The sequence below is a fragment of the Leptopilina boulardi genome, unplaced genomic scaffold (genome assembly GCF_019393585.1).
Source record: "Leptopilina boulardi isolate dan_hultmark-lab unplaced genomic scaffold, ZJU_Lbou_2.1 LbouV2_266, whole genome shotgun sequence".
In the NCBI taxonomy this organism is placed as follows: Eukaryota; Metazoa; Arthropoda; class Insecta; order Hymenoptera; family Figitidae; genus Leptopilina; species Leptopilina boulardi.
This window is the reverse complement of record NW_026137825.1, coordinates 257,384-284,594: the sequence shown is the minus strand read 5'-3', so window position 1 is coordinate 284,594 and position 27,211 is coordinate 257,384. Positions and strand designations below refer to the sequence as shown.

Genomic DNA, 27,211 nt, shown 5'->3' with positions numbered 1-27,211 from the left:
AAGACAACATAACCTAAAAGTTGTTTTTATTTTATAAATTTTTCACTTATTTACCTAAAAGAGACAATAAGTGAAAAAATTTACAAAATAAAAACAAATTTTAGGATATGTTGTCTTCTGATATTTCGGCATGGAAATTTACAACGTGCTGAAAATTTGTCACTTTTTTCCAAATTTCAACGTTGTAATATATATAACTTTGTGATTTTTTTCGAAAAGTCGTGACACTTCTATAATTTTATTATTTCGTGGCGTATGGAAAGATCATTTGTCATTTGTCAACTACCGCACCCTGCTCTAGATAAAATTAACAGTTACTACAATGTCACTAAATTTTCACTAGAGCAGGGTGCGGTAGTTAAAAAATTTAGTGACATTGTAATTAAAATTAAAAGTTACTACAAACTCAGTAAATTTTTACTAGAAGCAGAATGCGGTAGTTAAAAATTTAGTGACATTCTAGTTAAATTTAAAAGTTACTATAAAGTCACTAAATTTTTCACTAGAGCAGGGTGCGGTAGTTAAAAAATTTAGTGACATTCTAATTAAAATTAAAAGTTACTATAAACTCACTAAATTTTTCACTAGAACCAGAATGCGGTAGTTAAAAATTTAGTGACATTCTAGTAAAATTTAAAAATTACTATAAAGTCACTAAATTTTTCACTAGAAGCAGAATGCGACAGTTGACCGAGAATTATGATAAATGTCAAACCAAAAGGACAAAATTCATGCTTACTTGTCCAGATGTGTAAAAACAATAAAGAAGAATTAATCGAAGTGGCCATTTAGCTTTATAGGAACGATGTGTCCAAAAACGATGAGCACCAGCGGTTACTCCAAAACAAACCATTTGTGTCATAAAATATGCTAAAAATGAATATATATTTCAAAACGTACACACCAAAAATTGCATAAATAGAAAGGTTGCCATTGTCCCAAATTGCCAAAATTCACACTCGCCATTTGTAATAATTCTCGTCAACTACCGCACCCTGATCTAGTAAAAATTCTAGTGACTTTATAGTTAAAATTAAAAGTTACTATAAAGTCACTAGAATTTTCACTAGATCAGGGTGCGGTAGTTGACGAGAATTATGACAAAATGGCGAGTAGGGGCAAAAAATTAGAGGTTATGTTTATGATAGTTTTGTTTTGATTAAAGCTGTGTCCACAATAGACGTCATGCGCAGTAAAAAAAAAGTTTCTTTTTTACAATGTATGTTAACATAACACAGCACAGAATAACGGAATAAAATAGAATTATTTTATAAGAAAACTATTGTATTCGTTATGATATGCTGCGTTATTTTAACATACATTGTATAAAAAGAAGTTTTTTTTTTACTGAGCAAGACGCATATTATGAACACAGCTTTAATCAAAACAAAACTATCATAAACATAACCTCCAATTTTTTGCCCCCACTCGCAATTTGTCATAATTCTTGTCAACTACCGCACCCTGTTTTAGTAAAAAATTGAGTGACTTTATAGTTAAAATTAAAAGTTACTATAAAGTCACTGTATTTTCACTAGAGCAGGGTGCGGTAGTTGACGAGAATTATGACAAATATCGAGTGGGGATAATATAAACGTATATTTGTCTCAAAGCCAAATACCTTTTTTCATTTGACGTGAATAAAAATTTCATTTGTTTTAAATAAAATTTTTATTTAAATCAAATAAATATTTATTTTAAAGCAAATAAAAATTTATTTTCCTCTAAGACAAATACATAACTTTTTCTTTGCGTGCATAATATATATAAAGGCATTATAATTTTAGTACTCACTAAATAAAAACGTTCTTTTTTTCTCAAAATATGGAAAAGTAAGAAGAGTATAAACTGCTACCATATGAACAACGGTTATCATTGTTATTGACATCCATCTTAATTCTGCTTTAAATGAATTCGAAGATATTTCTTGTTTTGAAATTGTAGTTGATAATTTTTTATCGTTTGACAATGTTTCTGTAATAATTTCTGATTTCATTTTGATTTTATCATGAAATTTATGATAAATTCAATTTTCTTCTCACTTTGTGTGCGCCTATAAAAAAAATTATAAAATAATAATCTTATTTTGTAAATTTTTCTCTTAACCTAAAAGAGATGTAAGTGAAAAATTTACAATTTATTTTCCGTATATAAAAGTATATTCATAAAAATTTTAGAAGTATTTTTCCGTATATGCGAAAAAATATTATTTAACAAAATTATGCGCATTTAAATTTTTACAATATAGGCAAAAAGTAAGATTACAAGAAAATGACGTAAAAATATTTTATAAATTATTATAATATATCTTTTTTGTTATCGTTTTTTTTTCGCTTGTAATCTCAGTTTGCCAATTGTAAAAATTTAAATGCGCATAATTTTAAATAAAATATTTTAAAGAATATTTTTTCACATAAACGGAAAAATATAATTCTCAAATTTTTATGAAAAATAATATATTTCTATTATATGTGGGAAATAATTCTCTGATTTAATGAAATAAAATTTTCATTAAAATATATATAAAGGTTTGTAAATTTTTTCTCCCATTGATATATTAATTGTAAGTTATTATTACCTGAGAATTTATAAACTAATATAAGTAATAATATTTTTTGAAGTTTTAGTTGTTTTTGATTGAAACTATACATATAAGAGCTTTCGCTCCTATCCTCTATATAACTCAGTGTACTCTTATGTTTATTATAATTCACAACAATTATTATACGAGTCATATCATTAATAAATTATAAAAACGAATCAACTTTTTAAATAATTTATTCAATTATTTTCTGTTTTAACTTTAATTCTTTCAAAGCGATTGTTAATGTTTGCAAGCATTAAAAATTATAATGTACATTATTAGTATTACTTGCAATATTTGGAATATTTAATTGTAATGTTTATTGAAAATTTTATAAAGATTTAAATGTCCTACTTGAATAAATGTTTATAGTGAGAAACTTTCCCGAATTTTTTTTTTTTAAATGTTCAAGAAAGTGTCACACTAAAAATTTATTTAATCGGGACATTTAAATCTTTACACAATTTTCAATAAACATTGCAATTAAATATTCCAAATATTGCAAGTAAATATTTACTAAATATTCAGGAAAGTTTCGGTAACGTGCGGCAATATATTAGTGAAACAATAATTTGACCCCATTAACCCAAAATGCATGTATATTCAAAAACTAAGAAAACTCTAATGAAACAATGCTTGACCCAATTAACCCAATAAACAATGTATATTTAAAAATATTGAATTTCAATGTTGCTAAAATGATAATAAAATCAAATGCTTTAAAAATCAGTTTATAGTTCTTAACTGCCAATGATGTATCACATATATTTTTTTTTTTAAAAAAAAGGAAAATATATAAAGAAACGAAAAAAATGGAATTTTAAATTACAAAAAAATATTATTTGGAAAATTATCTATTAAGTTATATAACAATAAGACACGTTTTTCATTACGTTGATTTATGGATATTTTCAATTCTCAAATATTGGTAACATTATGGATTGTATGTATAATTATGTGTAAATAAATATAATGCAATAATTTATTGTTCCACAATGAACAATGGTTTGGTTCCCCATTGTCCCCACTTGCCAAAATCCCCACTGTCCATTTGCCATAATTCTCGTCAGCTACTGCACCCTGCTCTAGTAAAAAGTTAGTGACTTTATAGTTACTATAAAGTCATTAAATTTTTACTAGAGCAGGGTGCGGTAGTTGACGAGAATTATGACAAATGACGAGTGTGAACTTTGGCAAGTGGGAACAATGGAAATCAACCCAATATCTTAATTGCCAGATGACATTTCTAAAAAAAAAACAGGGTTGGGAAGCAAAAGCCCAAAATATGTTCAAAGCAAAATTAGGCAGAATAGAAATTTGGTCCAACAATAATTTTCGGAAAGTATTTTAATTATTTAGACTGTGTTTACAATATATAATACAATTAAATACAACACTTTCCGAATATTATTGTTGGACAAAATTTCAATCCTACCCAACTTTCCCTTGGACGAATGAAAGGTTTCCGGTTGGTTTTCATTGTCTCCACTCGACATTTGCCATAATTCTCCTCAACTACCGCATCCTGCTCTAGTGAAAATTTAGTGAGAATATTGTTTTAAAATTAAAAGTTACTATAAAGTCAGTAAATTTTCACTAGAGCAGGGTGCGGTAGTTGATGAGAATTTTGAAAAATGGCGAACGGGTATTTTGGCGAGTGGAGACAATGGAAACCAACCTTCCACTGTCCTTACTCGCCATTTGTCATAATTTTCATCAACTACACTGTAAAAAAAAGAAGTTGAATTTCAATTTCCTAGGGGATGCTATAATAGTCCCACTCTATTGAAGTTAAAGTGAAGGGAGTTAATGTTTTACGAGTTAATTTTATGCCTCGGGAGTTAGTTGTAAGGAGTTAATTTAATTATTAACTCTCTTTTTGAGTACATTTTTAACTCGAAGAATTTAACTCTCAGTGCTGTTAACTCCATACATTTTTTTACAGTGTACCGCACCCTGCTGTAGTAAAAATTATGACAAATGGCGAATAGGAACAATAGCAACCTTCTGGTCGAATATTTTTTGGGCTCTTGCCCTGTTTCCCTGTTCCCTTGTGTATTTGCCCAAATTATTCATTATCTAGTATGAAACACTTGCTTTTAGCCACTGAATCCAATACGATACCAATCTCACTCATTGAATTTCTTCTTTTTATTTAATTTTTTTAACAAAAAAAAAACCATAAATTACGAGACTTTTTTTATGGTTTTCGTCATCAAAATCAAATTTACAAGAATTTTCACTATGATTTTCAAAATCATTGAAACTTAAAAATAAAATAGTAATATCGTTTAAAAAATAAATTAACGATTTTTTTAAAATAATACATTTAAAAACACACATTTTAAGAAATAAAGTTTTAAAATTAATGCATGTTTAAGGAAGTTATGAGCATTCAAAAATAAAAAATCATAAAAATTCTGTAATTTTGAAAAATTTATGTCGTAAATGGCTTGCTAAAAAAAATTAAAGAAAATCGTGAAAGCTGGTTTTAATTAGTACTAAACGAAAAAATAGTTTAAAAAAAATCGAAGATGCAGCTGCAAATGGATGTCTGATTTTCCATTGTCCTTAACTCGCCATCTGTCTCATCAACTACCGCACCCTGCTCCAGTTGAAAATTTACTGACTTTATAGTAACTTTTAATTTTAACTATAAAGTCACTAAATTTTTACTAAAACAGGGTGCGGTAGTTGACAAGAATTATGACAAATGGCGAGTGGGGGCAAAAAATTGAAGGTTATGTTTATGATAGTTTTGTCTTGATTAAAGCTGTGTCCACAATATGCGTCTTGCTCAGTAAAAAAAACTTCTTTTTTTTACAATGTATGTTAAAATAACGCAGCATATCATAGCAAATAAAATAGTTTTCTTATAAAACAATTCTATTTTATTCCGTTATTCTGTGATGTGTTATATTAACATACATTGTAAGAAAGAAGGTTTTTTTACTACGCAAGACGCCTTTTGTGGACACAGCTTTAATCTAGCCAATATTATCATCAACATAACATCAAATTTTTTGCCCCCACTCGACATTTATCATAATTCTTGTCAACTACCGCACCCTGCTCTAGTAAAAACTTAGTGACTGTATAGTAAAAGTTTACTATAAAGTCAGTAAATTTTCACTAGAGTAGGGTGCGGTAGTTGATGAGAATTTTGACACATTGCGAGTAGGAACAATGGCAACCTTCTGGACGAACATATTTTGGGATCTTGCCCTGTTTCCCTGTTCCCTTGTGTATTTGCCCAAATTATTCATTATCTAGTATGAAACACTTGCTTTTAGCCACTAAATCCAATACGACACTAATCTCACTCATTGAATTTCTTTTTCTTATTAATTTTATTTTCTTGATAATTTTTAAAATTACCAATGTAAAGAAAGTATTGTAGAACAGCCTTAACAGAATTTAGTAGACTATTTGGAAGGATGACATTGTACCATTGTACCAACTCTCCAAAGTTTCTACACGCCATTCGCCAGAATTCTCGATCAACTACCGCAACTACCTGTTCCAGTGAACATTTAGTGACTTTATTGTTAAAATTAAAAGTTACTATAAGGTTACTAAATTTTTACTAGAGCAGGGTGCGGTAGTTGAAGAGAATTATGACAATTGACGAGTGGAAACTTTGAACAATGGAAACCAACTGAACAAATGTCATCTACAGCAATTAAGATACTCTGATAACAGGAAATTATTAATTACATAATTGACAGAAAAAAAATTTATCAAGTTGCACTATGTTTAAATTTTGTTCATTTATAATTAAATTATTAAATTGATTGTGTTCAGAATCACACAAATAAAATAATTAAATAACTCTATAATACACTGTGATAACAGAAATGAATATTAACTTGTAATATTATAAATTTTTTATTGTATTTTTCAGTTCCGAATTTGTCAAGGTGTTAAGACACTTTAGATTCATAATAAAAGAAAGTAAATTTTGCATTGTGAGGATCAGAATCCCTATGCGCATAGGGATTTTGATTCACACAATGCAAAATTTGTTTTCTTTTATTTGATATTCAACGAACGCAGAGAAATTCGATTTAAAATTTTGGACTTCATTATAGTAGTAATTTAGATCTTATTTCTAAATTAGTCTACTTTTGCCTCTTCATGACAAGAAATTCAGAAATAAATATGTTAAAAACAGTGTGACTCTTTTCATTTTGAAACTTAATCCAATAACTGAAATCATTTTGTAACTTAAATTATTATATTTATTAATAATTTTATATTTCTTGTAATTATTAATAAACTAACTATATATCATCATAATTATTATTATTATTATTAATTTAATAATTTTGAAAAGCCATATAATTTAATTTAGTAGGTAAATGATGTTAACCAGTATTTGGCCTAATGGCTTAATTATATTTTGTTCTTAAAATCATATGACGCGTTTCGATATTATTATTTATTATATTATTATTATATTACATATTATATTATTATTATATTATTATTTCGATTATTATTATTATTATTATTATTATTATTATTATTATTATTATTATTATTATTATTATTATTATTATTATTATTATTATTATTATTATTATTATTATTATTATTATTATTATTATTATTATTATTATTATTATTATTATTATTATTATTATTGATGATGATTTATGTTTATATAAAAAATATATATTCACATTTATTAGATAATTGAATTTGAAAACTAAATATAAAATCTAAAAATAAAATAATTAAAAATATGAGAATATTTTAAAAATTTAATTAATGTTGTTATTCTGGGATGATAGAAAATAGGAAGAAAGCATAAAAATAAAAGTAAGATCAATAGCAATAATTTTATAAAATTTAAAAAAATGTGAAACATTTTAAGAGGATTAAATTAGGTTAATATAATAACGTTATATTTTTAAATTTCGTAAAATTCATAACATAAAGTACTTTTGTAACATAAAATTAGAAGATATAAATGTCATTTTTAAAAATGTTTTATTTTTCCATAATAACGTATATATTTAAAATTATATGATTTTTAACACTTTTTCTTATAACACATTATCTATCAAGATAAATAGGTATTTCCCTTTTTTTCCATCACTGCTATTATCAATTCTTTAGACGGTTGTTTTAAATCGTATGCCCAACCAATTTTTGCAAACATATCAAGTAAAAATGTACTATAATTAAGACTATATTTTCCTAATTCTGCGCATTTATAATCATATGGAAATGAATGATGATAATTATGCCAGCCCTCACCCAATGCAACGAGGGAAACAAATTTATTTTCACTTGGAGCTATTGTCCTGTTATAAAATAATTATTAACGCATCATAATTACATAACGCATCATTGTTGCTGCTATTGACCATAACAAGGTTTCATTCCAAAAATAAACAGGTATAAGAATAGGTATTACAAAACAAAGAAGGACTTTGAAATACATGAAATATCTGTATAGTAATAAGAAAAAAAAAGACATTAAAACAGAGAAAGTAAGAAAGATTCGTGTTATTCACAGAAAATTAAAAGGCATTAAAATAAGTTGCAACGCTTATTATTTTAATCCAATTTTGCTTATTTTAATACCAAAATGGATTAAAATAAGCAAAATTGGATTAAAATAATAAGCATTGCAGCTTATTTTAATGCCTTTTAATTTTCTGTGTTATCATAGAACCACCAAAAAAAAAAAAAATGTAACTTTTTCCAAGGTAAACCGGAATATGATTTTCTGATGTATTTTAATGCGCTGAACACGAATCTAAAATCCGATTTGTTCCATCACATCATGGATTTTTTTTCTAATCTCAAAAAATATGGCTACTATCAAACCAAAAAACCCTTAGAATCAAACAAATTTTAAGTTACTTGTTTAATTAGACAGGTTTTTTCAGGTTATAGAAAAAATTTCTGACGTGATGGAGCAAATCGGACTTTAGATTTGTGTTCAGCGCATCAAAATACATAAGAAAAATTCATATTACGGTTTGTTTTGAAAAAGAGGTTAATTGTTTTGGTTCTGTGTTATTAAAAAACATACTTTTCACCAAATGCAACAAGAGGATCAGCGTAAATATCACTCATATCAATTTGTTTCCCTCGTCTTATGACTTCTGGATGTCTATGCATCATAAGCCAACCAACATGTGAAAAGAAAAATCCCCGATTACTGTTATGTGGATCTGCGTCTGTTTCTGTATATTTATGATGAATGCGATGATCTCTCACCCAATTGTATATTGGATTCTAATAAAGAAGAAGGATAATATTTTTAATTTGTATAAAGCACATCAGTACACTGTAAAAAAAATTAGGGAATTAACGTTACTGGGAGTTAGGAGTTAAATTTTTCGATTTAAAAATCAGCTCAAAAAAGGAGTTAATAATTAAATTAACTCCTTAAAACCAACTCCCTAGGCATAAAATTAACTCGAAAAGCATTAACTCCCTTCGCTTCAATTCCAAAAGGGTGGGACTTTTAGGCTGCTTCTACAATAGATTAAAAAATGTGTAACGATCATGTAGTGTAGTGTAGTGTAAAGTCGTGACTTAGAATATTGCAAATTAACTGCTGTTAATAAACAAAAACATAACCTCAAATTCAGAATTTTAATATTAAAAATTAAAATTAATAATTAAATTAATATTAAAAATTTGAATTTGAGGTTATGTTTTTGTTTATTAACAGCAGTTAATTTGCAATATTCTACGTCACGACTTTACACTACACTACACTACACGATCGTTACACATTTTTTAATCTATTGTAGAAGCAGCCTTACAGCATCTCCTAGGGAGTTGAAATTTAACTCCTTTTTTTTACAGTGTATAATATTAACAGAAATGATAAGTGTATCATAACATAATTGTCCGTATACGCTTGACGTGTGTAGAGTGGAAATGCTTAATACTTTAAATTAGAAAAAAGTTAGAGACTTGAAACTTAGATGATTGGAAAGCCGACGATAAAATTCTTCATTTGAATGTTTTTCTGAAGAATTTTTTTTTTTTTTTTTTTTTTTTCTTTACTTTTTGGAATGATTATAACACTGGCAAGAATTCAAAAAATAATATGTTTTTAACTATCGGCATAATCTAGAATAATGTATGGAAATTTTTTTTAACTTTTATACAACATAATCTTTAAGATCTTATAACTTTAAAATTTGGCTTTTTTGAAACTTAAAAAATGTTTTATAATTTCTGAAATATGTTAAAAAATGTGCGAGCAAAAGAAAAAAACATGCTCAGACATTTTTTAACATATTTCGGAAATTATAAAACATTTTTTAAGTTTCAAAAAAGCCAAATTTTAAAGTTATAAGATCTTAAAGATTATGTTGTATAAAAGTTAAAAAAAAATTTCCATACATTATTCTAGATTATGCCGATAGTTAAAAACATTATTTCTTGAATTCTTGCCAATGTTATAATCGTTCCAAAAAGTATATTATATATAAAAAAAAAATTCTTCATAATACATATACTTTTTTCTAATTTAAAATATCCATCTTTCCTTTCTATGTTATAAGCATTAAGTAATATTCATTCTGCGACCATTTTCTTGTCCACACGAGTAATAACAATAAAGGAGAATTAATCGAAGTGGCCATTTAGCTTTAAAAGATCGATGGGTCCAAAAACGATGAACACCAATAGTCACTCCAAAACCGGCTATGAACATCATAAAAATTGCTAGAAATTGTGAAAAATATTTCAATGTAGTGCAATTATTATAATTAAATATTAAGGTCAAATATTTATTTTAAATATTAATTTCTTATTTAAATTGACATAATATATTAATCATAAATTTTTACAAATACTCACAAAAAAGAAGTGTTCTCTTTTTCTTTGAATATGGAAATGTTAATAAAGAATACAATGCAATAATATGGAGAAGTAAAATATAGATTGTCATTTTCCATTTTAATTTTGATTTAAAATACATTGATGATTTTTCCTCTATTGAATTATTAATTGCCGTTAAGGTGCTTTCATGATTAGAATTTATATCACATGTTTTTGGAACCATTTTTTTTGTTTCTATTAATGCAAATTATATTTGCCTTTTTAACATGCAAATTTTAAAAATAACATTATTACATATAAATATATACATACATTACAATTACTAAATTGATTACTTATAATTTGAGTAATAAGTTTATAAATGAAAAATTAGTTTATAGAAATATAAGAAAATATTTTTTAATATTTACAGAAAACTTCGGTATTATTATAACAATAATTATTATTATTTACATAATATTGTGCAGAAAAAAAATATAAAAAATTCAAATTATTAAAAAAAAAATATTAAATATTAAAATTTACCATAAACGCAAAATCCATTTAGAATTTCATAAAAATTTCTTTATAATTTATAATTATCCAAATACACACAAAAAAATGAAGAGTTTTCATTAGTAAAAATAGACTAATTGAAAATTATTACCTATTATTATATTTCTGATAAACTTTTTTTTTAATTTTTTAATTTTTTTTAAAACTAAGAGCTTCCGCTACGGTACCTTTGATGTACTGAACTTATTAACAATGATTCACATCAATTTAACAACTTATCACAGAAAATTAAAAGGCATTAAAATAAGCTGCAACGCTTATTAATTTAATCCAATTTTGCTTATTTTAATTCATTTTGGTATTAAAATAAGCAAAAGTGGATTAAAATAATAAGCATTGCAGCTTATTTTAATGCCTTTTAATTTTCTGTGATGTAAATCAGAGCATTAATCAATTATAAAAACGAAACTGCTTTTTAAATGAATTATTCATTAACCATTATACATATGGGCGATTTCACGTGAGAGATTTACCTATGACCTTTTAAATTCGTTAAAATATATTTTTTCTTATTCTTTATAGAAAAAAAAGGTTTACGTATTTTTTTATTTTTTTTATAAGTGCTCAAATTTTTGAGTTATGAATTTTTAAAAATCTGATTTTTTCAAGTTTTTTTTTGAAATACAACACTGAAAAAAAAGGGTTTGGTATTCACAACCAAATGTTTGGTTGGTATTTAAGCAACCAAAATGTTTTTGTTTGAAACAACAAAATTTTCGTTGTCCCAATCAAACTTTAGTTAGGACAAAAAAATTCGTTTTTTTCTAATTTTGGTTGTGTCAAACAAATTTTAATTGAGACAATTAAAATTTTATGTTGATCCAACAAAAAAAATTTGATTGCTTAAATACCAACCAAAAGTTTGGTTGTCAATACCAAACCCTTTTTTCAGTTCACCTAATTTCAAAAAAAAATTGAAAAAATCAGATTTTTAAAAATTCATAACTCAAAAATTTGAACACTTATAAAAAAATAAAAAAACAAAAGTAAAAAAAGTAAATTTTTAGCTACCGAAATTTTGTTTGGCAGAATTTTTATTTTACAGTAATTTAATATACAATGATTTTTTTATTTAAAAGAATTATAATTTAATCGAATTTTAATTTATAACAGAATTTTCATTCAATCAAATTTTATGTGATTCGAATTTTTAAATGACAGAAATTTCAATTCACCGAATTTTAATTTATCCTAATTTTTTATTTGTACGAATTTTTAATTAATAGAATTTTTAACAAGCCGAATTTTCGTTTGTCAACCAAAAATTCGTATAATTAAAAAATTGGGATAAATTAAAATTTGGTGAATTCGAATATCTGTCATTTAAAAATTCAAATCACATATAATTCGGTTGAATGAAAATTCTGTTAAATTAAAATTATTTTCAATAAAAACTCATGCAAAGAAAATAATTAAAATAAAAGTTCTGCCAAATAAAAATATTTGGTTATTTTGTGTAAAATAAATTTTTAAATAAAATTCTAAACCTGAACTATAAAGTAACATTGTATATTGTAGATTCTCATCAGTTTTCGTTTAAAAAAAAATTACAATTTCTATTCGGAGGTCAATCGAGTTAACTTTTTCATGAATATACAATTATTAGTTATGAAATATAAACAGTCGTATGATACTCATAGTTTGATAAACTTTTTGAAATTTTAATGAATAATTTCTTTTCTAAATGTGCATCGCATGTCCTGTACTATTAAAACAATAAACAATTTATTATAATGTATTCCAAACCAAATCAGAAACCCATTTACAATTGCATCTACGATTTTCTTTTTTGAATTTTTTTTTTAGTACTAATTGAGACTAGCTTTCATGATATTTTTTAATTTTTTTAAGCAAACCGTTCATGAGATATGAATTTTTCAAAATTTTAGAATTTTAATGATTTTTTATTTTTGAGTACTCATAATTTACTTAAAAATGCATCAATTTTAAAAGTTTATTTTTTAAAATGTGTGTTTTTAAACGTACTATTTCAAAAAAAACGATAATTTTTTTCAAACAATATTACTATTAAATTTATAAGTTTTAAAACAAAATGTCATTTTTTTAAATTCATGTACTGATCCATTTTTTCCAAATTTTTTCTAAAAAATTACTTTCTTTTACGAAAATTTTAAGCCTAGTTCGATAGTGGAGAAATTATTTTTTTCAATATTTACATAATTTTTTTAAATTTTCGAAATTTTGAATTTTTTTTTAAATATCTCCGGTTTATTGGGTAAAATATGCAAAATTAAAAAAAAATGTATATAGGATATAAAAAATGTATTACAATAAGATCTAAAACTTTTGTCTAATTTTTTTTTAATTTGGCATATTTTACATAATAAACAAAAAAAAAATGATAAATTACGAGACATTTTTTTATGGTTTTCGTCATCAAAATCAAATTTACAAGAATTTTCACTATGAAGTTATGAGCATTCAAAAATAAAAAATCATAAAAATTCTGTAATTTTGAAAAATTTATGTCGCAAATGGCTTTCTAAAAAAAATTAAAGAAAATCGTGAAAGTTAGTTTTAATCAGTACTAAAAGAAAAAATAGTTTAAAAAAAATCGAAGATGCAGCTGCAAATGGATGTCTGATTTTCCATTGTCCTTAACTCGCCATCTGTCATGTAATTTTCATCAACTACCGCACCCTGCTCCAGTTGAAAATTTACTGACTTTATAGTAACTTTTAATTTTAACTATAAAGTCACTAAATTTTTACTAAAACAGGGTGCGGTAGTTGACAAGAATTATGACAAATGGCGAGTGGGGGCAAAAAATTGAAGGTTATGTTTATGATAGTTTTGTCTTGATTAAAGCTGTGTCCACAATATGCGTCTTGCTCAGTAAAAAAAACTTCTTTTTTTTACAATGTATGTTAAAATAACGCAGCATATCATAGCAAATAAAATAGTTTTCTTATAAAACAATTCTATTGTATTCCGTTATTCTGTGATGTGTTATATTAACATACATTGTAAGAAAGAAGGTTTTTTTACTACGCAAGACGCCTTTTGTGGACACAGCTTTAATCTAGCCAATATTATCATCAACATAACATCAAATTTTTTGCCCCCACTCGACATTTATCATAATTCTTGTCAACTACCGCACCCTGCTCTAGTAAAAACTTAGTGACTGTATAGTAAAAGTTTACTATAAAGTCAGTAAATTTTCACTAGAGTAGGGTGCGGTAGTTGATGAGAATTTTGACACATTGCGAGTAGGAACAATGGCAACCTTCTGGACGAACATATTTTGGGATCTTGCCCTGTTTCCCTGTTCCCTTGTGTATTTGCCCAAATTATTCATTATCTAGTATGAAACACTTGCTTTTAGCCACTAAATCCAATACGACACTAATCTCACTCATTGAATTTCTTTTTCTTATTAATTTTATTTTCTTGATAATTTTTAAAATTACCGATGTAAAGAAAGTATTGTAAAATACCCTTAACAGAATTTAGTAGACTATCTGGAAGGATGACATTGTACCAACTTTATTGTTAAAATTAAAAGTTACTATAAAGTTATTAAATTTTTATTAGATCAGAGTGCGGTAGTTGGCGAGAATTATGACTAATGGCGAGTGGGGAAAATAGAAACCAACCGAATAGAGAAAAGCAGAGTGAGACATCAAATTTAAAAAATATAAAGATATGGCATATTTCGAACGTTCTACTGTAATTCCAGTGGAAAATTTATATTCGTTCATTTCAAACTAACAATATTAAGTTTAAATTAAAGATTTTATAAATGAAACAAAATATAAAATTTGCAAATTGTGTTATAAATTAAACAAAATAAAGAAATTCCTGCACATTATAAAAAAAGAAAGTAGCAAAAATGATTGAGTCAAATATCTAATGAATTATTAAACACATTGAATTATTCAAACGTTATAACAAAGTAATAAGGCGCTTGTACACCTCAAAAATTATAAGTATACTCGGAATTTGTTAAAAGTTATACTAATTTTGATTGGCCTTGCTCATGGAGAATTTCCAAAAGATAGGAAAAATTTCGAAATTCTCTATGAGTAAAAATAAAAAAGAAGAAAATTTTATTTTAAGGGCTTCAAATTTATACATTTCTACGTATAGATTACAAAAAAAAAATATAGTGAGAATGATTGGAGTTGATTATCCTAGCGTTTTCAAGGGAAAACTGATAATTTTCGATATATTTTTCTCTGTGTCTATCTATGTGTTTTCATGGATGGAACCCTTGGTTTTAATGCGAATGTAACTTGCACTTGTCCGACTTTTATAATAATTATGTTCAAAACGAACAACTTGAGAATTCTTTTTAACATAATTTTTAAAAAATAATAATTTTAAAAAATTTTGTCCTATACAATTATCACTTGGTTTGTTATTTGGTAAAATATTTTAATTTTCCTCTTCCTTTTTCAAATAATTTATTTACAAATATTCATTAAAATTAACATTTACACATAAAGTAAACATATGAGTGAGAAAAAATCATATTTTAATTTTATTTTTTTTTTAGCAATTTTTTTTGCAAATTTTACAACATTTTTATTTTAAAAAATTTAGGGCAAAAAATACTCTCCAAAATCCGAGACTATGTAAATTATTGTAATAATTATTATTTTAATTAATTTACAATTAATTTTTTATCAAATTGAAACTATAATAAATATAATCTATACTTTTAATATTATTATTATTTTGATTATTATCATTTAATTTAATTAATATAAAAAAAAGAACATCTTAATTTTTCTTTTTTACGTCAATGTAAGTTTTTTTGTAAAAGCGATAGAACAAACATAAATTAAAGATAATATTGAAGAACATTACAGCAACCATTTTGTTTGGCAACTCGCATCTTTTTATAAAGATACCAACTGAGATTTGTATAAGTACAATGATAAGTTGACTCTGAAACAATTTAAATATTTTTTATAAAGAGAATTAATATGTATCTGTTTCTTATATGTATATATATATTTGACGTATTCAACGCCAAATCAGACATCCACTTGCAACTGCATCTACGATTTTCTTTTTTGAATTTTTTTTAGTACTAGCTTTCATGATATTTTAAAAATTTTTTTAAGCAAGCCGTTTACGACATAAATTTTTCAAAATTACAGAATTTTAATGATTTTTTATTTTTTAATTGTTCATAACTTCCTTAAAAATGCATCAATTTTAAAAGTTTATTTATTAAAATGTGTGTTTTTAAACGTATTATTTCAAAAAAACAATCGTTAATTTTTTTCAAACGATATTACCATATGAAATTTTTAAGTTTTAAAGAAAAAAAGTCATTTTTATCAATTTACATAGTGATTGATTTTTTTTTTAAATCTATTGTCAAAAACTGTTCAAAAATATCGGAAATGCAATAGCAAATGGGTATATCTATGATTTGTCGCAAAATACATCAAATTCAAATAATATTTATTTGGTTCAAATAAATATTAATTTGATAAAAGCCACGTGATCAATTGTTTAAATCAAATATTTTTTTTTTGTTTAATTATTATTAAAGCATTGAAATTTATTAATTATAAATGTTTACAAATAGTAATTTATTGAAATTTTATTATTTACCATTTGTATAAGGGTCAAATAGCGTTTGAATGGAATGATCATTTGTTTAATTGGTCCTTCAAAATTACTCAGAAAATAGTAAAAATACATTATCACATGAACATAACAATTTATAAGTGGTAACAATACAAAAATTTCTACACTTAAATATCTTGGAAAAATTGCTGCAAATAAATAGGTACTTAAATGATGGTATAAGTGTAAAAATGAAATCTGATTATTTTTCTTTCGAATTATATAAATTACTGTTTCACTGAGATCAATCATTTTTAACCACATTCCAATATAACCACATTTTACTATCTGAAATCATAATAAAAAAACGTTAATAATCAACATTAAGTTATTTCGCGTGGCAAACTCAATCTATTTAAATTTAGATTTAAAATATCAGATGTTATAAACTTTCAATTGAATATTAAATGAAACTTCGTTATTGTTCATATTATAAAAATAAAAAATTAGTGTTAAAAAAAATCAAACACATACTGTCATACTGCAAGAATCTATATTGTAAACAATTGGAATACAATCAAAAACACGTCGAAATGAATAGCAAAATGAAACATTTATTGCTATGTAGGCATTTGAAATAATTTGAAATAAATTGTAACATTTAATGTATGTATTTAATTTGTAGGCTGGTCGATTTTTCATATAATATGGTGCCAATATAAATACCGTTATTAAATAGGTTAATATAATTGTAAATGGATACCAAATGCTATTCATAAAAAACCAATCTCTTAATCGTTCATCTAAAAATAAAAAAAAAAATTTACTTCCTTACTGTTTATGTAAACAGGGCTCTCTGTCCAATTTTAAAACACATAGTATATCAATTTTTTTTTTTTTTAACAAAAGGTAATGTTAAAAAGTTAGTGTATTTAAATTAATTTTTTTTTTCAAATAGAAAAAAATGAAGAGACCCTGATCATAAGTTTTAAAACATTTATAAATTTACCCTATAGGGTAAATGCACTAATTGCGGCGCGATTCGAGTTAAAACACCTTTGATGTAGAAAATTCGACATTTCTATTGTATAAACTCAATTTAAGACTTATTAAACTAAAAGCTTATGTTATTTTGATATTAAAAAAAAAATTTTAACTTTATAAAAATCAATTATTTAAACAAATATGAGAAATTAAAATTAATACCGTAATTTTCTATTGCGGCGCGTTTGTATCAGTTACGGTGTATCAATTACGAGGAAAAAAATTTGATCTCAAATAATTAAATTAATAATTGTTTAAATTTGTATCTTTATAAGTAATTGTATCAAAAAAAAAAGATTAAAATAATTTTTTTTTTATCACTTTGCAACAGTTATATTAAATATCATAGTAATAATAGTTATTTTTTACGAACGCGCTGTATTTGATGCACTTGCCGTAATTAGTACACTTACCCCAGTAAAAATACAAACTATTCAATATTTAATGATATTACCAGCCAAATCGTAATAGTAATAATTTATAATTTCCATTATACCCATTTTGGCTTGAAAGTTTTTTTTTTTTTTTTTTTTACCAATCTGTAACTGACTATAAAGTATTACAATAATAAAAAGAATATTAGATTGTGTTTAGCGACAAACAACAGCAGTGACAATGATATAGTGAATTAAGTTTACCATTTTTTAAATGAATATTAATGTCTTATGTATATATTTACTTTATTTTGAATAATTCAATGGCGATTAAATATCACTTCACCTATTTATGGTCATTGTTTCCGCATAGACGACTGTGATCCAAAAATGTCTAGAAAATTCTGGATGACAAATTTTTATTAAACTTATACTATATATATATATATAAGTGTTTTTGTTGTCTCTAAATTCAAATATGATTTCAAAATTAAAATTCAAAATGTCGGACATATTTTTTTTTTAATAATTTATGTAAAAATCAAGTCCCATTAAAATTCGTTAATTTAAAAATTATGTCCGGTATTTTGAATGTTTTGAATTTAAAGGTCAAATTTAAATTCAGCGCCTTCAAAAACCTTTATACACCTAATATGAATTAAATTAAAAAAAAAAAAAAAATTTTTCGTGAATTTTACTTGTTTTTCAGTTTGTTATATTACCTAAAAATATTAAATAATTATTTTATTACTTAACCAAATAATATCACTGATACGTGTAGTGTGCGAATAATAATCAGGGGTGCACTGAAAAAAATGTTGCCGAGAAATTCAACTAACATTGGGTAGTTGACTAGAAAGTAGTAGATTTTTACTATTTTAATTAATTCGATAAACTTAAAGAAGATTTTTGATGTAGAATTTAGAAATCGTTTCCAGTTAAAACTACTACTTTAATAAGTAGTAGATTTTACTATACTCAAAGTGGTACAACAGGCTTTAAGAACATTTTTGTTGTAGAATTAACAAATCCTTTGTGATTAAAACTACTACTTTAAGTAGTAATTTTTTACTATTTTAATTAATTCAATAAGCTTAAAAAACGTTTTTGATGTAAAATTTACAAATCGTTTCCAATTAAAACTACTACTTTCAGTAGTAGCTTTTACTATTTAAAGTGGTTCAATAGGCTTTAAGAACATTTATGTCGTAGAATTAAAAAAATCCTTTCCAATTAAAACTATCACTTTAAATAGTAAATTTAACTGCACTATGCAATTAAACAAACTTATAATATAATTAAAAGATGAAAAATTTACAAGTCAAAACTTAAAAAGGATAATTATAGCAACTAATAAAAGTAGTAAAAATGACTACTTTAAATAGTTACCCAGGTGAAAAAATTAACGTTACACGGAGAGACCGCCGGTTGGAAAAATTACTAAAAAGATTTACAAGTAGCGGAGATAAGGTTACTTTGTCATATATTGCTGTAGGAAATCGAAAATTCTATTAGCAGCATACTTAATAAAACCTGTATACTATAGTAAAATTGCACACAAATTGGAATAGAAATTACTATAGTCTACAGTTTTATTAAGTATGCTGCTAGTAGAATTTTCGATTTCCTACAGCAATGTTTGACAATGTAACCTTATTTCCGCTACTTGTAAATTTTTTTAGTAATTTTTCTAACCGGCGGTCTCTCCGTGTACTAACGTTACTAACGTTACTTATGTTACTAACATTACTAATGTTACTAACGTTAGTACCTATAAAAAAATTAAGAGTTTCTAAAATATATTTTCACAGAAACTTTGCCACTACTTTCCCATTACCACTTTCACTTCCACTTAAACTTTTTATTTTCATTCCCATTTCCACTTCTACTTTTTCTAATTCTCATTCGCACTTCCATTCTCACTTCTACTCTTTCTAATTCTCATTCCCACTTCACTTCCACTTTTTCTAATTTTCATTCCCATTTCCACTTCCACTTTTTTATATTCATTGCCACTTCCACTTTTTCTAATTTTCATTCCCATTCCTATTTCCACTTCCAGTTTTTTATATTCATTGCCACTACCACTTTTTCTAATTCTCATTCACACTTTCACTTCCACTTCCACTTGTTCCGATTTTCATTCCCATTTCATCTTCCACTTTTTTATTTTCATTACAACTTTTTTATATTTTCACTCCCAATAGTTTTAGTCAAAATGGCAACAGCTATAATGAAAATTAGAAGTGGAAAAAATGGGAGTAGAAGTGGGAATGAAAAATAGAAAAAGAAAAGTGGGAATAAAAATTAGAAAAAGTGGAAGTGGTAATAAAAATAAAAAAGTGGAAGTGAAAGTGGAAATGAGAATTAGAAAGAGTGGAAGTGGGAATGGAAGTGTGAATGAGAATTAGAAAAAGTGAAAGTGGAAACGGTAATGAAAATAAAGAAGTGGAAGTGATAATAGAAATGAAAATTATAAAAAGTGCGGGAAAGAACATTAAATACTTCCTAGTGGTCGATTTTCGACAAGTTTCTGCAAAAATACAATTTAGAAACATTTTCTTAATTTTTTTATAGGTACTAACGTTAGTAACGTTAGTAATGTTAATTTTTCTACCTGGGTAAAATCAACTACTTAAAGTAGTATTAATCCAATTTTGCTTATTTTAATCCATTTTGTTATTAAAATAAGCAAAAAATTGGATTAAATTAATAAGCGTTGCAGCTTATTTTAATGCCTTTTAATTTTCTGTGTTTCAAATGTGTTTGGAAATATTTATGATTTATTAATTTTATTGATTCAATAATAAAACTAAAGAATTATTTTTAATGTTTCATTTCGAATGGATAATATATTTATAATAACTTTAATTGAAAAAATATTTTTAATTGTTTCAGGGCCAATTTATCATTATAATTATGCAGCTCTTTATTTTCCTCTTTAAAAACTGTGGGTTACCAAAACGTTTGATCGCTGTAATGTGGCTGAATGTTATATTCAATTTTTGGTTGTTCTATCGCTTTTACAAAAAAACTTACATTGATATAAAAAAGAAAAATTAAAATTTATATATATTTCGTAACATGGCATTTTGTCGTGTACAACTTAAAATAAAATAAATTATTAAAAATTTAATAAATAAACGACACCAGAGTATAATGGCTGTAAAATGTTAAATTTATATATATACATTAAATTTATTATTAAATTATCATAATGATAACACAGAAAATTAAAAGGCATTAAAATAAGCTGCAACGCTTATTATTTTCATCCAATTTTGCTTATATAAATACCAAAATGGATTAAAATAAGCAAAATTGGATTAAAATAATAAGCGTTGCAGCTTATTTTAATGCCTTTTCATTTTCTGTGAAACCAACTTGTCAAAATTTTCAGATTAATATAGACAATCTAAAATAAAAGAATTAAAGGTTCGGATATGTCTTTTTGTTTTGTTATGGGAAATATCACTCTATATTATAAAATGATTTCGCCGCCGCCGCTGATTCAGTAATTTTGACAAGGATGGGTCATTCCATGTCAAGTGTACCCAACCCATGCTTTTAACATAGATAGTACAATGGTTGGTTACACTTGATATGGAATGACCCATATGAATATAGCCGAAAGTTCCCCCCCCTCTCCTCTCCCTCGCAAAAAATGACCTAAATTTTGAGGTTATGTTCGTTTCAAGACTTTTAATATAGCCGCAAGTGGAGGTGGATTTTCCGCCAAAATTGAATTAAATTTTAAAGTTAAGTTATTTTTGCAGGAAACGACCAAGAAACAAACATAACCTAAAAATTTAGCCCAAAATTTGGCGCAAAAAGACCAAGAAACAAACATAACCTCAAAATTTAGGTCAAAATATTGTTTTTGTAGATGTTTGAGTTAATGTTTGGTCAATTTCTGGTATTTAAAACTATTAATATTAATATTTTATCATTTATTTCTTTAAATGTTATTTACGATTTTTATAAACAATAATTTTTATTATTTTCAATTTTTAAAACAAAATTTATCTAATTTTTTAAATTTTCCAGCTAAAATTTGACCTACATTTAAGGTTATGTTCGTTTTTTGCGGTCATTTTCTTTCAAAGTTTGACCTAAATTTTGAGGTTATGTTTGTTTTAAGACTCTGAATAAAGCAGTAAGTTCTAGAAATGAGTTCTAGTATAAATAAAAATTTTAATATAAACGAATTTTAATGTTTATTTTGTCATTTGAAATTTGTCAAATAGATTAAATGATGTTAAAATTTATAATAGAGAGTGAGAGACAGGCATGCGTATCATTTTTTTTTTTTTTTTTTTCATCGTGCAATTAAATGCACTATTTCACAACCTTAGAATGAATTAGCGATTTAAGAATACTTACAGTAACAACTGTGGTGATTTTAATAAAAAAAATTATTGAACTCACGTGAATGTCCAATTTCATTCAAATTTAAAATTATTTTATAAAAATGAAAATAGTAATATGCCTATTTTAGATTAAAAATTTATTATTTAAAATATTGTTAAACGTTATATACGTATAATCTATATTAAGTGGAGGCACCATCTCCAAATTTTGACTCATTTAAATCTAAATTATTAAACGAAATTATATTTTTTTTCATGCATCATTTCAAGTCATTAAAAATCTCTTGTATGGATTTTCAAAAACTAGAAAATTCTAAAATGGTCAAAAAATTTTTATTTTTTTTTTACTATTCTGTATATGTTTTTAAGATATACAAATGATGCAAGAAAAAAATATAACATCGTTTAATAATTTAAATTTAAAATGTATCAAAATTAAGGATAGCGTCTCCCCTTAAATAGATTTCTTTATTTTATATAAATATTTTACTCTTGCTATGTCACTGTTCATAAATTTTTTAAATATTCATAATTTAAAATGATAACTTACATAAATATATACAATGAAACAATAATTTTGATCCCATTAACACAAAATTCATGTATATTCAAAAACTAAGATATAACCTTAATGAAACAATGCTTGACCTAATTAACCCAATAGACAATGTATATTCAAAATGTATAAAACTTCAAATGTATCATTCAAAATGATATGTATATATTCAAACTTTCAAATGCTCTCTAAATCTGAATTAGTAAAAATGTTTACTTATTTGTATTAGTGACTCACTTTTTGCTTTAGAATTATAGTAAAATTTTACTAATTGTTATAGTAAACGTTACTAATAATTAGTAATATTTTACTAATTCAGAAGCAAAAAGTAAGTCAATAATTCAAATTAGTAAACATTTTTACTAATTCAGATTTAGAAACTGTATATAAAATGTCAATAAAATTAATTTGATGATATATTATTTTGTAATGCAACGTTTTGATGGTTAATGATAGATGGTTAAAAAATTAACAAGATGGTAAAAAAAATTTTGATAAATAAAAATATAAAAAAAATTACCGACGCACAATATTAAATTGATTGAAATAAATTCAATTTTTCTCTTCGACCGAAAATTAAAATCGTTTTATTTATTTCAATGCCTAACAAAATTTATAAAATCAATTATTTTTATTGCTTTTTAACATAAAAATAAGTAAATGTTATGAGAGTGATAAAATATATTTTTTTTTATCAATTAGATGTTATTTTAGTTTTGCATTGTTATTATAACATAAGTTGGCATTTCCCTTTTTCTCTATCACTGCTTTTATTAATTCTTTAGACGGTTGTTTTAAATCATATGCCCAACCAATTTTTGCAAACATATCAAGTACAAATGTTGACCAATTAAGACTATAGTTTCCTAATTCTGCGCATTTATAATCGTATGGAAATACATGATGATAATTATGCCAGCCCTCACCCAATGCTAAATGAGCAACAAATTTATTTTCCACTGGTGCTATTGATCTGTAATATAAAGAAAAATATTTTACAAGCTGAATTTCTCATAGGGATAAGAATTTAACAAAATTTTGATATAATATAGAATTTGACTGAATTTTTGCGCACAAAAGATTTTTGATAAAAAAATTCTAATTTGAATAATGAAATATTTTTGAAATTAAAATTCTAACAATGTTATAACTTACTTGTCGTAAGGTTTATAACCCCATAAATGAGCAGCGCTATTGACACTCCATGTGATATTCAAACTAAATACGTAACGAACTAATAGTCCTGCTATTGACCATAACAAGGTTTCATTCCAAAAATAAACAGGTATAAGAATTGGTATTGTAAAACAAAGGAGAATTTTGAAAAATATGAAATGTCTGTATAACAAAAGAAAAAGGCATTAAACAGAGAAAAAGTTAAAGAGATATATGGAGTTATCATCATCCAATTATTAAAACATACTTATCACCGAAAGCAACAAGAGGATCAGCGTAAATATCACTCATATCAATTTGTTTCCCTCGTCTTATGACTTCCGGATGTTTGTGCATCATAAGCCAACCAACGTGTGCAAAGAAAAATCCCCGCTTACTATTATGTGGATCCGCGTCTGTTTCTGTATATTTATGATGAACGCGATGATCTCTCACCCAATTGTATACTGAATTCTAATAGGAAAGTATTTTTAAATTTTATAAAGCATATATATATATATATATATATATTGATGCCTAAACTGGTACCTATGATTATGTTCTAAAAATCATTAGTTACAATTATTTTTGAACCGAATTTTTATTTGTTTGAATAAGTATTTTGCAGAATTTTCATCAAAACGATTTTCTATATATTACAGAATTTTTACTTAACTGAAAAATCATTTAACAGAATTTCTATAATTGATAGAATTTTCATTTGTTCAAAATTGCAAATGTCCTAACAAACAATTGATTTTGGCGCGATTTTTAAAATCAATCACAATTTTATGGATAATTTTTGATTAGTTGATTTTGAAAATCGCGCCAAAATCAATTGTTTATTTGGACATTTGCAATTTCGGTAAAATGAAAATTCTATCAATTACAAATTCTGTTAAATGATTTTTCGGTTAAGTAAAAATTCTTTAGTATATATATATATATATATATATATATATATATATATATATATATATATATATATATATATATATATATATATATATATATATATATATATATATATATATATATATATATATATGAAATATCGGTTATATGGAAATTATATCAAATAACTCTCCACGAGAGAATAAGGGATCTTATGTCAAAACTATTTTAGATTATGTTTAGTGATAGTTTTACCATGATTAAAAAGTTTCTTTTTTTAAATTAGGTAAAATCAAAATTTAATTTTTATTGAATTCTTTTGAATCTAAAAATCAAAAATATAACCTAAATTTTTTTTTTTGACGTAAGTTACCTTATCTCTCGTCACTTATATAATTTCTTACTTGTCCAGACGAGTAGAAACAATAAAGGAGAATCAATCGAAGTGGCCATTTAGCTTTATAAGATTGATGGGTCCATAAACGATGTGCACCACAAGTTACTCCAAAACCAACCAAGTGTGTCATAAAATGTGCTACAAATGAAAAAAAAATTCGTTTCGATGCCGTGCAATTATTAGGGGAGAGTGGTCCTATGTTGGCCCTGTGGGTAAAGTCGGCCCCCCCCGGGTTTCTCAGAGCTGGCGTTCGCGTCGAATTAATAATTTTAATCGAACTCTTTTTTTACATACACTAAAATAATTATTTTAGTGTTTGTTAATATGTCACACCACAAAATTATTAATTCGACGCGAACGCCAGCTCTGAGAAACCCGGGGGGGCCAACTTTACCCACAGGGCCGACATAGGACCACTCTCCCCTATAATTAATATTAAGGCCATATTTTTATTATAATTATATATATATATATATATATATATATATATAATATTTAAATTGATTTATTAGCCATAAATTTTTAGAATACTCACAAAAAAAAAATGATTTTAATTTCTTCGAATATGGACAAGTTAAAAGAACATACAATACAATGGCATGGAGAACAAAAATAGAGATTATCATGTCCCATTTTAATTTTGTTTTAAAATATTTTGGAGATTTTTCCTCTAAGGAATTATTTATTGTCGTTAAAGTGCATTCATCATTGGATTTTATATCACATGTCTTTGGGACCATTTTTTCTATAAATATGAATTAAAGCCTTTTATTATTTCATATAATCATTTCTTTATAATTTAGAATTTAAAGAAATAATATCTAATTTAAATATTGTTATATTAAATCAAGGGCCGAAAAAAACAACTAAATATTATATTCAACAATTATTTAAAAATTTTTTTTTCTTTAGCAACTTGATATTTAAGAATATTTTTATAAGGTTCAAAGAAGAAATAGATTAATTGCAAATTATTACCTATTGTTGTCTTTATGATTAATTTTTCTTCTTTTTACATTTAAAAATCTTTTTTTTCTTTGAAACTGAGAGCTTTCGCTATACGGTACCTTCAATGTACTGAACTTATTGATAATGATTCACATCAACCTAATGACTTACGTAAATCATAGCATTAATCAAATTATGAAAAACGAAACAACTTTTTAAATGATTTATTCATTTTTCATTATATAATTCCTGGACAATTGTAACCTTTGTATACACTGAAAAAAAATTTATTTTATTCAAATACCGATGTATTTGGTTATTATCAAATAAATATTTACTTGAATCAAATATGTATTTCTTATTTGAATCAAATATTTCAGTATTTGAAGCAAATACAAGTTATTTGATTCAAGTAAATATATATTTGATAATAACCAAATACACTGGTATTTGAATCAAATAAATTTTATTTTCAGTGTATGGGACATTCTATTTTAAAATTATATTGTAAACAATCGACAATATAAGACAATTTTTAAATAATTATTTTTCCCATTTAATTAAATCAAATTACTTTTACAATAAGTGTAGTTTCGAAAGAATATTTAAGCTTTCTTTCGACGTAAATTTTGTCAAAATGGAAGAAAACGTATTTTGAGATATTTAGAAGTTTAACCTTCAAACTAAATTTTTTTATACTAATTAAATATTTAAAATTTTTTTTTACAATAATAAAGTTTAGAAATTTTTCTCTCGAAACTACTCATTACAAAAGTAATTCGATTAAATTAAATAGGATAAATAATTTTTTAAAAATTGTTGTCAATTGTTTACTAAGGGGTATAATTTTAAAATAAAATGCTCCATATTACAGATTTTATAATTTTCTCCCTCATCGTATGCAATTTCGTTTAATATTTATTAATAAATAATAATTTTGGGTTTTAATTTCTTATTATATTG

At 24.9% G+C, this 27,211-nt stretch overlaps 4 protein-coding genes and 1 long non-coding RNA gene across 7 annotated transcripts in view; 1 reads left to right on the top strand and 4 right to left on the bottom strand.

The window, feature by feature from the left end:
- The window catches only part of LOC127281412 (acyl-CoA Delta-9 desaturase-like), a 68,115-nt gene that overhangs the window by 1,967 nt on the left and 38,937 nt on the right, over positions 1-27,211 (bottom strand). The window contains exons 1-3 of one of the 2 annotated variants that reach the window (XM_051305109.1): positions 2,579-2,727; positions 1,795-2,053; positions 740-870 (exon numbers count right to left, since the gene is read on the bottom strand). In XM_051305109.1, coding sequence (XP_051161066.1) covers positions 740-870; positions 1,795-1,996 — 333 coding nt within the window. In that variant the 5' untranslated portion in view covers positions 1,997-2,053; positions 2,579-2,727. Of the gene's footprint in view, positions 1-739; positions 871-1,794; positions 2,054-2,578; positions 2,728-27,211 lie in introns of those variants that run through there. The other variant, XM_051305110.1, reaches the window with a different exon arrangement.
- LOC127281418 (uncharacterized) lies at positions 3,295-6,758 on the top strand. Its single transcript, XR_007843012.1, has 2 exons — positions 3,295-3,527; positions 6,489-6,758. It is a non-coding gene; the product is annotated as an uncharacterized LOC127281418 (long non-coding RNA).
- LOC127281233 (acyl-CoA Delta(11) desaturase-like) lies at positions 7,588-11,134 on the bottom strand. The gene is made up of 5 exons (XM_051304848.1): positions 11,052-11,134; positions 10,424-10,662; positions 10,144-10,288; positions 8,634-8,825; positions 7,588-7,905 (listed from the first exon to the last, which is right to left on the bottom strand). Exons 2-5 carry the CDS (start codon positions 10,626-10,628, stop codon positions 7,653-7,655), a joined length of 795 nt encoding a protein of 264 aa, XP_051160805.1. The 5' UTR covers positions 10,629-10,662; positions 11,052-11,134; the 3' UTR covers positions 7,588-7,652.
- LOC127281414 (elongation of very long chain fatty acids protein 1-like) lies at positions 15,563-18,181 on the bottom strand. 2 transcript variants are annotated; one of them, XM_051305112.1, is made up of 4 exons: positions 18,009-18,181; positions 17,045-17,313; positions 16,556-16,858; positions 15,563-15,877 (listed from the first exon to the last, which is right to left on the bottom strand). In XM_051305112.1, exons 1-4 carry the CDS (start codon positions 18,052-18,054, stop codon positions 15,710-15,712), a joined length of 786 nt encoding a protein of 261 aa, XP_051161069.1. In that variant the 5' UTR covers positions 18,055-18,181; the 3' UTR covers positions 15,563-15,709. The 2 variants fall into 2 exon arrangements, with proteins under 2 accessions (XP_051161069.1, XP_051161070.1); XM_051305113.1 differs by having other exon boundaries at positions 17,968-18,104.
- LOC127281411 (acyl-CoA Delta-9 desaturase-like) lies at positions 23,411-26,443 on the bottom strand. The gene is made up of 6 exons (XM_051305108.1): positions 26,279-26,443; positions 25,836-26,045; positions 25,308-25,438; positions 24,278-24,483; positions 24,010-24,192; positions 23,411-23,827 (listed from the first exon to the last, which is right to left on the bottom strand). The coding sequence occupies exons 2-6, from the start codon at positions 26,038-26,040 to the stop codon at positions 23,560-23,562; spliced, it is 993 nt and encodes a 330-aa protein (XP_051161065.1). The 5' UTR covers positions 26,041-26,045; positions 26,279-26,443; the 3' UTR covers positions 23,411-23,559.

Bases quoted from the DNA above. Each gene is read 5' to 3' on its own strand.
- LOC127281414 (XM_051305112.1), bottom strand. From the start codon at position 18,054: ATGGGTATAATGGAAATTATAAATTATTACTATTACGATTTGGCTG. The intron at 17,314-18,008 runs GTAATATCATTA...TTTTATTTTTAG, and splicing joins TTACTATTACGATTTGGCTG to ATGAACGATTAAGAGATTGG. The intron at 16,859-17,044 runs GTATGTGTTTGA...TTATGATTTCAG, and splicing joins TAGATTCTTGCAGTATGACA to ATAGTAAAATGTGGTTATAT.
- LOC127281233 (XM_051304848.1), bottom strand. From the start codon at position 10,628: ATGGTTCCAAAAACATGTGATATAAATTCTAATCATGAAAGCACCTTA. The intron at 8,826-10,143 runs AATGAATATTAC...TCCAATATACAA, and splicing joins GGACAAGAAAATGGTCGCAG to TTGGGTGAGAGATCATCGCA. The intron at 7,906-8,633 runs GTATGTTTTTTA...TTAATAATTATT, and splicing joins CTTGTTGCATTTGGTGAAAA to TTATAACAGGACAATAGCTC.
- LOC127281411 (XM_051305108.1), bottom strand. From the start codon at position 26,040: ATGGTCCCAAAGACATGTGATATAAAATCCAATGATGAATGCACTTTA. The intron at 25,439-25,835 runs GTGAGTATTCTA...TTTCATTTGTAG, and splicing joins ATTAAAATCATTTTTTTTTT to CACATTTTATGACACACTTG. The intron at 23,828-24,009 runs GTAAGTTATAAC...TTTATATTACAG, and splicing joins GGTTATAAACCTTACGACAA to ATCAATAGCACCAGTGGAAA.